Below are 10,944 nucleotides of genomic sequence, written 5' to 3' on the forward strand. Positions count from 1 at the left end.
TCAATTTCTCTATTGATTTACCAATTTCAATTATATTTTATATCGAATTCTATATCATTATAATTTTATATTAAATTCAACTTTTTTTACCAATTTATATTTTAAATCATATTGATTTCTATATTATTCTAATTAGTTACTTCGGGCTAACTTAAGTTTAAGCAAATTAAATATAATTATTAAGATTTAGTTGATATATCATGTGAATCGAGTTAAGATAAAATAATAATACCAACAATCCTCCTTAAAAAATTATATTAATGAACTTGGATAAACAAAATAATATATTTTATTTATCTAGGATAAAAAAATACATTATACAATTGATTCAGACTAACACAAACTAATATAAAAATACAATTCGACCAACAAAAATAAAATCATATATACTAATTAATCAGTCTAAAATAAAATAATCTTATTGGTCCAGACTTTAAAAAAAATTAAAATTAAACTAAAGTAATTAGTTTGATTCGGTTGGTGTATTGGGCATCAGGCTAAAATAAAATAATATAAAATACTAATCAAAGATAAATCAAATTAATATTAGACTAAGTATAATTCGTATTTTATTGATGTGAAAAATCAAATTTTAATGAAAACATAAATATTAATTTTTTAAAAATACACATATAATTATCAATAAAACTATATCGTTTAATTAGTAATATTGTCTTTTTCAAATATCTTTTATAAAATTATAGTTTATCGATTAAGTAATCACCATTCCAGAATAATATTTTTTAAGGTCCCAACCTATTGGAGACATTATATATTTACTCTTAATAAAATAATAATTTCGTTATAATAACATTTTCCTTTTACCAATTCTATCACTTTAAATATGTTTAAATATTTTAAAAAGTTATGAACATATACGTATAATGTTATAATTATTATGAAGTCATATCTTTTTAAATTTTAAATGAACAAAATTAAAAAATTGAATTAAAAATATTTTAAAAATATATATACAATATTAAAAAAAATCTAAAAAATTCGTGCATCACCTAGTATCTCCTAACTCTGATTATCATTAACGCGGCTGTCCAACTATGGGCATGTTTGGCAGCGCAGCTTAAATGGGCTCAACGCTCATTTCCAAATTTACAGCACTGTTTGAGCAACTAAAGTGAATGGTCATTTCTCATCATAAATGGTTAAATTCAGAAAGTGGGTATCACGTACATTCTCCATTTCAATACCCATAAAGCTTTTCATGTAGTATTTTTATAAATTTTTATTTTTACTTATATTTCGGAATATATACAAAATAGCTTTAAAAAAATTTTGACCCAAATTTTAATTTAAAACAATCAAAACTTTTAAGATATATTATATAATTTTTACATTATGTGTATGTTTTAAAACTTTCAGTTTTTTACTATTTTATTTTATTTTAAAAAAAATTATAACTTATAAATTACTACATCCGTCCTTTCATTACTTTATATTTTTTACGGTTCGGCACCCATCTTAAGACGTATGTAAAGTATAATTTCATAACTTATTTTAATTTTTTTTTCTCTATAAAAATTTAAATATTAACTTTTTATTCTGAATAAAAATTTTTGAAAAAAATTAAAAAATTGGGAAGGACAGAGAAAGTATAATTTACCAAACATATGATCAACATATATGAAAAATTATCCAAACAGTTTAATAACTTATAAGTTACGAGGTTCATATCACTTATACGACACATTTCAACTTTAAGTCATAAGTTACATTTTTTAAGAAACCCAAAGAGGCCCTATGTTTATGACGGACTTTCATGCGGTGTATTAATTTCAGATTTTAAAGGATTGATAATAATTCATCGATTTTTGAAGATTTTCGTTAATTTTAATTGTTCATGAATTTTGAGGAATTTGATAAAAAAAATCTTGCATAGTCTTGCAATTTTGTGAAATTTTCTACAAATCCTTCAAAATCTCTTAAGGGGGTGTATTCAATTGGGATTTCGAAGAATTTTTATGAATTTTGAAAATTATGGGGTATTCAATTTGGATTTTAAATAATCTTTTAAAATCTGAAGGCATTTAACAAAAATTGTAAAAAGTCTTTTAAAATCTTGGTGTATTCAATTTAGATTTTTAAAAGTCAATCAAAATTTGGTGAAATTCAATTTGGATTTTATAAAATCCATCAAAATCTGATGGTATTCAAAAGTTCATAGATTTTTATTTTATTAAAAAAAGTTGTGGATTTTGATAGATTTACTAGTACATTTTTAATATTTTGAAATCTATTCAAAATACATGAGATTTCGATGGATTTTCCAAAACTTCACAAAATCTGCAAGACTCTACGAGATTTTTGGATCAACTCTATCAAAATTCGCGAACAATTAAAATCAAGGAAAATCTTTTAAAATCCACAGATCATTAACAATCCTTTAAAATCTGAGATGAATACACCCTTCTAAAAAGATTTCAAAAGATTAAAAATCAACTAGCAAATCCATTAAAATCCACAACTTTTTCAAATAAAATAAATTTCACGGATTTTTGAATACCATCATATTTTGATGGACTTTTAAAAATCAAAATTGAATACGCTAGATTGCACTAGACTTTTTAAATTTAAATTAAATACCATCAGAATTTAAAATAATTTTTCTAGTCTATATAGAATACCATATTTCAGAGGATTTTTTTTAAATCCAAATTGAATATCTCTTGACTTATAGAATCAAAAAAATCTTTTAAAATCTTGATCGGATACAATCCTCTTTAACTACAATGTACAATGCTGGTTCGATCCAGTCTAGAATTTGGAACTGTTATGAGGCTTGTAAATAATCTTTTCTAACAATACTTTTTCGTTTTCAGAATTTGATCACATGTCTAAGGAGTCAAAATCACAGGAAAGTGCAAGTCATGGTGACACTTGCTATATAGAAAAACTTCCTGACGAGCTTGTCATACTAATTTTTACAAAACTAAGCAGCAGCAGCAGCGGCGGCAAAGACAATCTTGATGAAATTAAGTTATTAGGCCAATGCTCAATACTCTGCAAGCGCTTCAATTCCCTTACTTGTGTAGTTCCTACCCTTTGCATTATTCATCCCTCCATCAAGACGTTATATGATTGCTCCCCCAAAATCCTTAAGAAATTCAAGCACATTCGTTCACTTCAAGTCCTTCACCGTTTTTACACTGATTTAAGAATAGATAGGGAACACGAGGATCTTCCTACCATCTGCAGTGAGGCTGCCTATAGGCCTCATAGTTATTGTCTCGCGGTTATTATGTACAAAAACTTATCCTTTTACCAAGACGAGCAAGTCCAGAAACCTGCCATGCAGTCAGATGTAGCTTCTGAAATTGGTCGTGATTTGTATACATCATTATGCGAATATACTTTTCCCTTAATTCGTTATCATCATATGCTGGTCTCTTCGATTAAAGACCACAGCTATCTACAAGGGGTTGTGGTTAGTGACTACTCTAATAGGGTGGCATTCACTCTGGACGAAGACATGCTAGTCAAGTTCAGAGATTGTAGCAGTACCAACCTTGAACACGTCCAGGCACGTATTAGGTTTTCAATTTGGATTTCACATCAGGGAATTACCCTAACAGGGCTGTGCTCAACGCCGTTTGCTTCAACATTATTGAATGGCGTGAAAAGGCCTCCAATGATGCCTTTTTCCATGAGAATGAATGGTGATGTTGATAGAGAGATTCCCGGTGACTGCCTTTCCAAGGACGGTCGCTAAAGAATTTTCTGCAAAATCTGTTGAAATACACCGACTACTTACAACTTAACAATGACAAAAATATGTATAATCTTCTTTCAAATCTAAAGTCTGATGGCAACTTGCTTTATGTGGTTCCCTCTTTTACTCCTTACGCACATGTATTTGTTCTACTGTGTGACTTCTCATTAGTGTATAGGTTGTATGTTGCTTTCCTTTTTGTGCTTACACCGTCTGATCTGACTATATCTTGCCAAGCACTTGATTTCTTAAGATTCAATTGTTTATTTTCAGTTCGATTTGATTCTGTTATCGGCTTACGAAGCTGGTATTTATGTTGCAGTTGTTTCCTCGACCATTAGTCAACAAATATAAGAAGTTGTAATTGCTTCTCATTAGTATAAGTTGTAGAGTGGTAGGAAGTTGAAGCCATGGTTGCGTGGGTGGTGAAACCATTATTTAAAAATCAAAGTATCAAACAAAACAAACACATACACAAAAATTCCACAACACATTGCAACTTTGAAAGTGTGGTGCAGTTTAGCAGGACAAAGACGGTTTGACTAATATTAAAATTTGAGGAAGACTTGCAAAGTCCTCAATCTATAAAACCATCTGGCAACCAAGTGTTGTGTTTGCATTGCTAACAATGAAAGGCACCACCATCATTATTTTGTATTTCTCCACTTTATTCCTATCCTCTGCTGCTGCTGCAGTAGACGTTATCCGAGCAAATGAAACAATCAGAGACGGTGACACTATTGTATCAGCCCGCGGGGAATTTGAACTTGGATTCTTCAGTCCAGGTAATTCCACCAACCGATACTTAGGTATATGGTACAAGAAAATAGCATATGGAACAGTTGTATGGGTTGCTAATAGAGACACTCCGCTGTCTAATTTTACCGGCGTTGCAAGAGTAAACAATAATGGAATAGTGGTGCTAGTCAACGACAAAATAATTTGGTCATCGAATACAAAATATATGGCGAATCCTATTGCCCAGCTACTAGATACAGGAAACCTTGTTTTAAGGGAAGGAAAAGGTGATCATTTTGTTTGGCAAAGTTTTGACTATCCTGGAAATATTATGCTACCAGGCATGGCGGTGGGATCTAACTTGGTAACGGGTCATGAAAGGAACTACACGTCGTGGAAAAGTGAGGATGATCCATCTCCAGGTAGATTTCTATATAGAGTTGATACTAATGGTTTTCCTCAGGCACTGTTGTGGAAAGATATATTGTTGTGGACAAGGACTGGGCCATGGATTGGTTCCCACAGTAGTGGGAATCCCACTTATTACCCGAATGGAATCTCTAAAATACGCTTTACCTTCAACAAGGAGGAAATATACTATGGGATTGATCTTGTAAATAAAAGTAGTTCAGCTCTCACATTGTTTAAGTTGCATCCCAATGGCAATTTACAATTCTATGTTTGGAATTATCAGAAGAAAGACTGGATGGTTTTTCTTACTCTGCATAGTAATGACTGTGATAGGTATGCACTATGTGGCCCATATAGTATTTGTAACAGAGACAGATCACCAAGATGTGAATGCATGTCAGGATTTGCTCCACAATTCCCTGACAAGTGGAGATTATTAGATTGGTCTGGCGGGTGTGTGCGCAAAAAGATACTAGATTGTGGGACTAAAGTAGGTTTTAAGAAGTACTCGGGTGTAAAGTTGCCAGACACGCGACACTCATGGTATGACATGAGAGTAAACGTAAATAAATGTCGGAGGTTGTGTTTGAAGAACTGCTCTTGTGCAGCTTATGCAAATGCAGATGATAGAGGCGGCAGAGGATGTTTCTTATGGTTCAGTTCCCTAATTGACATCACAGGCTACAACAACGACGGACAAGATCTCTATGTAAGAATGCCAGCGTCTGAACTAGGTATATAGGACTACAAACCTCATATTTACATATCTTTATCTACTGCTAACTGTTAAAAAAATACAACTTATGTTCAGTTGGATCGGATAGAATGGGGTAATGTGGAGAAACGAACAGAGACTTTAAGCTATTTCTGTTGACATGTATCAACAATTTAAAATTAATGATAGAATTGGGAGGTGAGACTTAAAAAAGAGGACAGTATACATTTTCCAAACTGGAAGGAATAAACTTTGGTTTAAGCATGTGGAATGGGAACAGAGAAAGGAATGCCTAAATAACTAATCAAAGATAATAAAAATTCCATTCTATTGCACTCCTTACTTTCATATTCAACTGAACGCTGTCTTAAAGTCTTTCGTTTCTTGATTTTTTCGAAACTATTATGCAGGAAAAGGATGGGGAGCGAGAGAGCTCTTTGCGATTTTTTGGGCATTAACTGTACCATTTTCCTTGATATTCCTGCATATGTGCAACAAAAGAAAGCTAAACAGAGAAGGTATGTGTATTATTTCTTAAAACAATACCCATAATAAATAGTAAATAAAGGAAACTATTGCTCCTACAAAAAAAAGGGAGAGAGGCAAAAGTGGCATGATCAGAGATGTGCCCATAAGGTTGTTCTAGTCAAGAAAAATAATATACTTAAGCTAATAAAAATACTAATACTGGCCTTTAAATTGGTTCAGACTTGAGAACGTTTTACCATTTATATTTACTGTATTCCTCACTCCGCAGAAAGGTTAAAATCCAGTTCAGAAGGTGTTACGCTGAACAAAATTGACAGTGAAGATTTGGACTTGCCACTTTTTAAGGTCATAGTAGTTGCAAAAGCCACAAATAACTTCTGCAATGACAATAAGCTTGGAGAAGGCGGCTTCGGACCTGTCTACAAGGTGATCAGACTGTTACCAACCATGTGCATTTATCTAAAAAAATATGTTTGTTAATGATCCCTCAAGCAATCAAAAGAATATATGTAACTAGTTTCTTTCTGTTCAAACCATCAGCTTGAAAACAAAACCAGTTCATACAGGATAGCACATTAAATCAGAATATAATGTTAGTATCGCATTGTCTGTCTACATATCAGTATTTAGCAAGATTGCAAACAAAGTTTTATTAGAGAAAATGAATTTAGTTAGACGGTATAAGGCTTAACTACAATCTGGTTTACATAAGAGAACACATAAACTAAAACTTTTGCAATAAATAATCCTTAGACCTTAAATTTCAAGTAATTGAACTATTCAAAAGTGCACATGGAATTTGATAATAGATTGAAATTAAGCCATTTTCTAGAGCATAAAAATAAAAGCTTTTTTTTGATTGCTTACCTTTAGGGAATGTTGGACGATGGTCAAGCTATAGCTGCAAAGAGGCTCTCAGAGAATTCAAGTCAAGGACTAAATGAGTTCAAAAATGAAGTTTCTTGTATTGCCAAACTTCAGCACCGAAATCTGGTAACGCTTCTGGGGTGCTGCATTGAAAAGGGGGAAAGGATTTTGATCTACGAATACATGCCCAACAAAAGTTTGGACTTTTTTATTTTTGGTGTGGCTCTTTACATCAGAATTTTTAATCTACTTCCCTGCATGTTATATATCTGATCAATTTGATGAAAATTGACTAGATGAGCAAACAAGCAAATCACTGGGGTGGTCGAAGCGCTACAACATAATAAATGGAATTGCTAGAGGGCTTCTATATCTTCATCAGGACTCAAGATTACGAGTCATTCACAGAGATCTAAAAGCCAGTAACATATTACTTGATTATGAGATGAATCCAAAAATTTCAGACTTTGGGTTGGCGAGAAGTTTCAGAGGAAGCCAAACTGAGGAAAATACAAAACGAGTTGTTGGAACATAGTAAGAACTTATTAAACTCGCAAATTGTTGTTTCCTATGGACTAGAATGATAAGTAATATCCTTAACTGTAACCTCTGCAGTGGTTACATGTCCCCCGAGTATGCTATTGATGGAATATTCTCGATTAAATCAGATGTGTATAGCTTTGGTGTTTTGCTGTTAGAGATTGTGACTGGAAAGAAAAACAGATTATTCAGTCATCCAGATCACAGTTTGAACCTTATTGGACATGTAAGTGCTATGAATACATTAACGCTCTTATTCTATACGCTTAGCCATGACTGAAAAATCATAAAATTTTACAGGTGTGGATGAGTTATAAAGAAGAGAGCCTTTTGGGATTAATTGATGAAGTGATCTTGGAGTCGAGTAACACGATTGAAGTTTTTCGAGTTATCCAGATTGGATTATTGTGCGTTCAAGAATACCCTAAAGACAGGCCAAGTATGTCAGAGGTGGTTGTAATGTTGAGTAGTACAATGCATCTGCCTCATCCTAAACAACCTGGTTTTTTCACAGCAAGAAAACAACAAATGGCAGATTATTCATGGAGAAACTCAATAATAACTTCGTGCAACCAACAAACTATCACCACTGTCTCACCTAGAGATTAGTGTGATGCTTTTATTATGGTTCCTCATAAGGCTGTGTAATTATATTCAGTAGTACATAGTTATGTTGTCAACATGTTATATATTCTATAACATATAATAATAATTATTATATGTTATGTAGTTATGTAATTACATTCAGTAGCTCAGATCGTGAGACTGCCTTTTATTTTTAGACTGCCAACTAATAAGAGATGAACCAAGAAGCAAACAGTAGCCAGAGATGGATCTGGCTGTATCGACACATGTTCCCCAGTCACTCTCACAATAAGCCTCTCGAGTAAGAGCTGAACCAGAAGCATAGAGTAAGCCCAGATAGGAAGTGCCTTTGAGATATCGTAATACTCTTTGGACAGCTAACGGGTGAGATACTTGAGGAGATTGAACGAACTGACATAAGTGGTGCACAATATAGGAAATGTCAGGCCTAGAGAATCTTTGAAAATGCAATTTCCCTACAAATTTCTACACAGAAAAGGATTGTCTATGAATTGTCTTTCATTCTCAAAAAATTTAAGTGTTGAGTCAGCAGGTAGAGATTGAGGTTTAGCATGTTCTAGACCAGCTTCAAGAAGCATGCCATGAACACACTTGTGTTGATAAACAAAAATGCCTTTCTCTGTTCTTCTGACTTCTAAGCTCCAGTAGTATTTGCCCAAGCCCAAGTTTTTTATGGTATTATCCAACACAGCATTTACATGATTAATAGTATTAAGATCATTACCAGACAAGGGAATATCATCAACATAAAAAGAGCTAATAAAGAATAATGAATAATCTGCTTTGATTTGAACAAACCCAAGTTGAAAGAACCACACAAATGTTAACTTCATTCTAAATAATGGTACTTAGTTTATTCTTCTACCTTTCAGGAATGATTTCTCTGTTGGTAATAAATCTGATTGAATAAGTTCATTAGAAAAGACAGACAGACACTCACAAAATTCCACAACCTTCTACAACTTTGAAATAATTGTCTAAATTAATTGGGAAAAAGAAAGACTATCTGACTTTATAATTCATAATTGAGAAGGACTTGTAAGGCTCTCAGACATAAAACCATTTTAGCAAACTTAGCAAATAAAACAAACATTTTAGCAACTAAGTCTTTAACATACCACCATCATCATCACGCTTCACTTTATTAATATCATTTGTTCCTGCTGCTGTTGCACTAGACGCCATCGGAGCAAATGAAATGATCATAGATGGTGACACCATTGTATCAGCTCACGGAAAATTTGAACTTGGTTTCATTTAATTTATGGGTTGCATTCAAAAACCAAGTTCAAATTCTCAGCGAATGCTGGACAATGGCCAAATGATAGCTGCAAAGAGGCTCTAAGAGAATTCAAGTCAAGGATTGAACGAGTTCAAAAATGAAGTTTCTTGCATTGCCAAACTTCAGTATCAAAATCTCAGTTACATTTTAGGTTGCTGCATTGAAAAGAGGGAAAGGATTTCGATCTACAAATACATGCCCAACAAAAGTTTAGATTTCTTCGTTTTTTGTATGGTTCTATAAATCAGAAAATTTTACATGGTTTCTCAGGTGTTTATATGGGAATGATAAAAAAACAATTTTTTGAATTAACCTGATTAAAAATGACTAGATGAGGAAACAAGGAAGTCAATGGGTGATCTCAGCTCTACAATATAAGAAACGGAATTGCTAGAGGGCTTCTATGTCTTCATCAAGATTCAAAGTTACAAGTCACTCACAGAGATCTTAAAACCAGTAATATATTATTTGATTTTGAGATGAATCCGAAAATCTCAGACTTCTGGTTGCCAAGAAGTTTTGGTGAAAGCCAACCTGAAGAAAATACAAAACGAGTTGTTGGAACGTACTAAGAAGTTATACAACTAAATTTGTTGTTTTGTCCAACTAAATTGACCGAGTAATATCCGTTTCTTTTGTATCCCTACAGTGGTTACTTGTTCCCTCAGTATGCTATTGATAGAATATTCTTGATAAAATAAGATGTATGTAGTTTTGGTGTTTTACTTACAGAGATCATAGCCGGAAAGAAAATAAATAATTCAGTCATCCAGATCATAGTTTGAACTTTGTTGGACATGTAAGTACTACGATCATACTCTTAATCTATACGCTTGAAGACAAGCTTTCGGGAGTTGTTGAAGACGTGATCTTAGAGTCGAGTAACAAGATTGAAGTATTTCGGGTTATCCAGATTGGATTATTGTGGGTTGAAGAATACCCAGAAGACAGGCCAAGTATGTTCTAATGCTTGGATCTGCTGCACTTTGCATGTTACATATTGACAATGGTGCTGTGATGCTTCAGTTATTTGGTTAAAGATTTGTGCAAATTTATTTGTGTCGATTTAGTCTTTCATTGAATCATTTGATTTCTTTTATCAGAAGAAATTATACTCTTCTGAAGTTGTCTTTGATTGGGTTATATATATTTTTTGGAAGATTTAAAGCAGGGAAAATTTAAACATTTTATAGTATTCACTAGAAATGGTTTTTACATTAAATTTTGAAGTACATAAAATTCTAAAATTCTAAGAAAAGTCCATTGAATTTCTAAAATATATGTAAACATGACATGGTAATAGCATGGGAAGTTAGTTAGTTGAACTTGAAAATCATGAATTCCATGGGTGCATGCATCACAATAGCATACTCTAGATAGGCCAACACTTTGGCTGGTGCTTCCCAAAGAAAACATCAAAATTCTTGGATTTTGCTTTGCAAGATCGGGGAGACTAATTTAAAAAAAAAAAAACTAACATTCCTGAAATCCTCAAACAACTTTTAAGTGTTGTACATGAACTAAGTATTACATAGATCATCCCCCGAAAAAAACAAAAAAACACTATTTCAG

General features: G+C 32.7%; 1 protein-coding gene across 3 annotated transcripts; it reads left to right on the top strand.

Moving 5' to 3' along the window:
- The first annotated feature begins 2,867 nt into the window (after positions 1-2,867).
- On the top strand, positions 2,868-8,671 carry LOC141673997 (G-type lectin S-receptor-like serine/threonine-protein kinase SD1-1). Of its 3 annotated transcripts, none has more exons than XM_074480723.1 (7): positions 2,868-5,607; positions 5,999-6,106; positions 6,346-6,503; positions 6,951-7,161; positions 7,241-7,478; positions 7,560-7,710; positions 7,785-8,671. In XM_074480723.1, the coding sequence occupies exons 1-7, from the start codon at positions 4,353-4,355 to the stop codon at positions 8,091-8,093; spliced, it is 2,430 nt and encodes an 809-aa protein (XP_074336824.1). In that variant the 5' UTR covers positions 2,868-4,352; the 3' UTR covers positions 8,094-8,671. The 3 variants fall into 3 exon arrangements, with proteins under 3 accessions (XP_074336824.1, XP_074336825.1, XP_074336826.1); XM_074480724.1 differs by having other exon boundaries at positions 5,470-5,607; positions 6,350-6,503; positions 7,785-8,668; XM_074480725.1 differs by having other exon boundaries at positions 5,470-5,607; positions 6,362-6,503; positions 7,785-8,668.
- Positions 8,672-10,944: the final 2,273 nt, after the last annotated feature.

This window comes from Apium graveolens, chromosome 7, assembly GCF_009905375.1.
Source record: "Apium graveolens cultivar Ventura chromosome 7, ASM990537v1, whole genome shotgun sequence".
In the NCBI taxonomy this organism is placed as follows: Eukaryota; Viridiplantae; Streptophyta; class Magnoliopsida; order Apiales; family Apiaceae; genus Apium; species Apium graveolens.

Coding starts and splice junctions, on each gene's coding strand:
- LOC141673997 (XM_074480723.1), top strand. CDS start 4,353: ATGAAAGGCACCACCATCATTATTTTGTATTTCTCCACTTTATTCCTA. Junction 5,608..5,998: donor AATGCCAGCGTCTGAACTAG/GTATATAGGACT, acceptor ACTATTATGCAG/GAAAAGGATGGGGAGCGAGA. Junction 6,107..6,345: donor AAGAAAGCTAAACAGAGAAG/GTATGTGTATTA, acceptor CTCACTCCGCAG/AAAGGTTAAAATCCAGTTCA.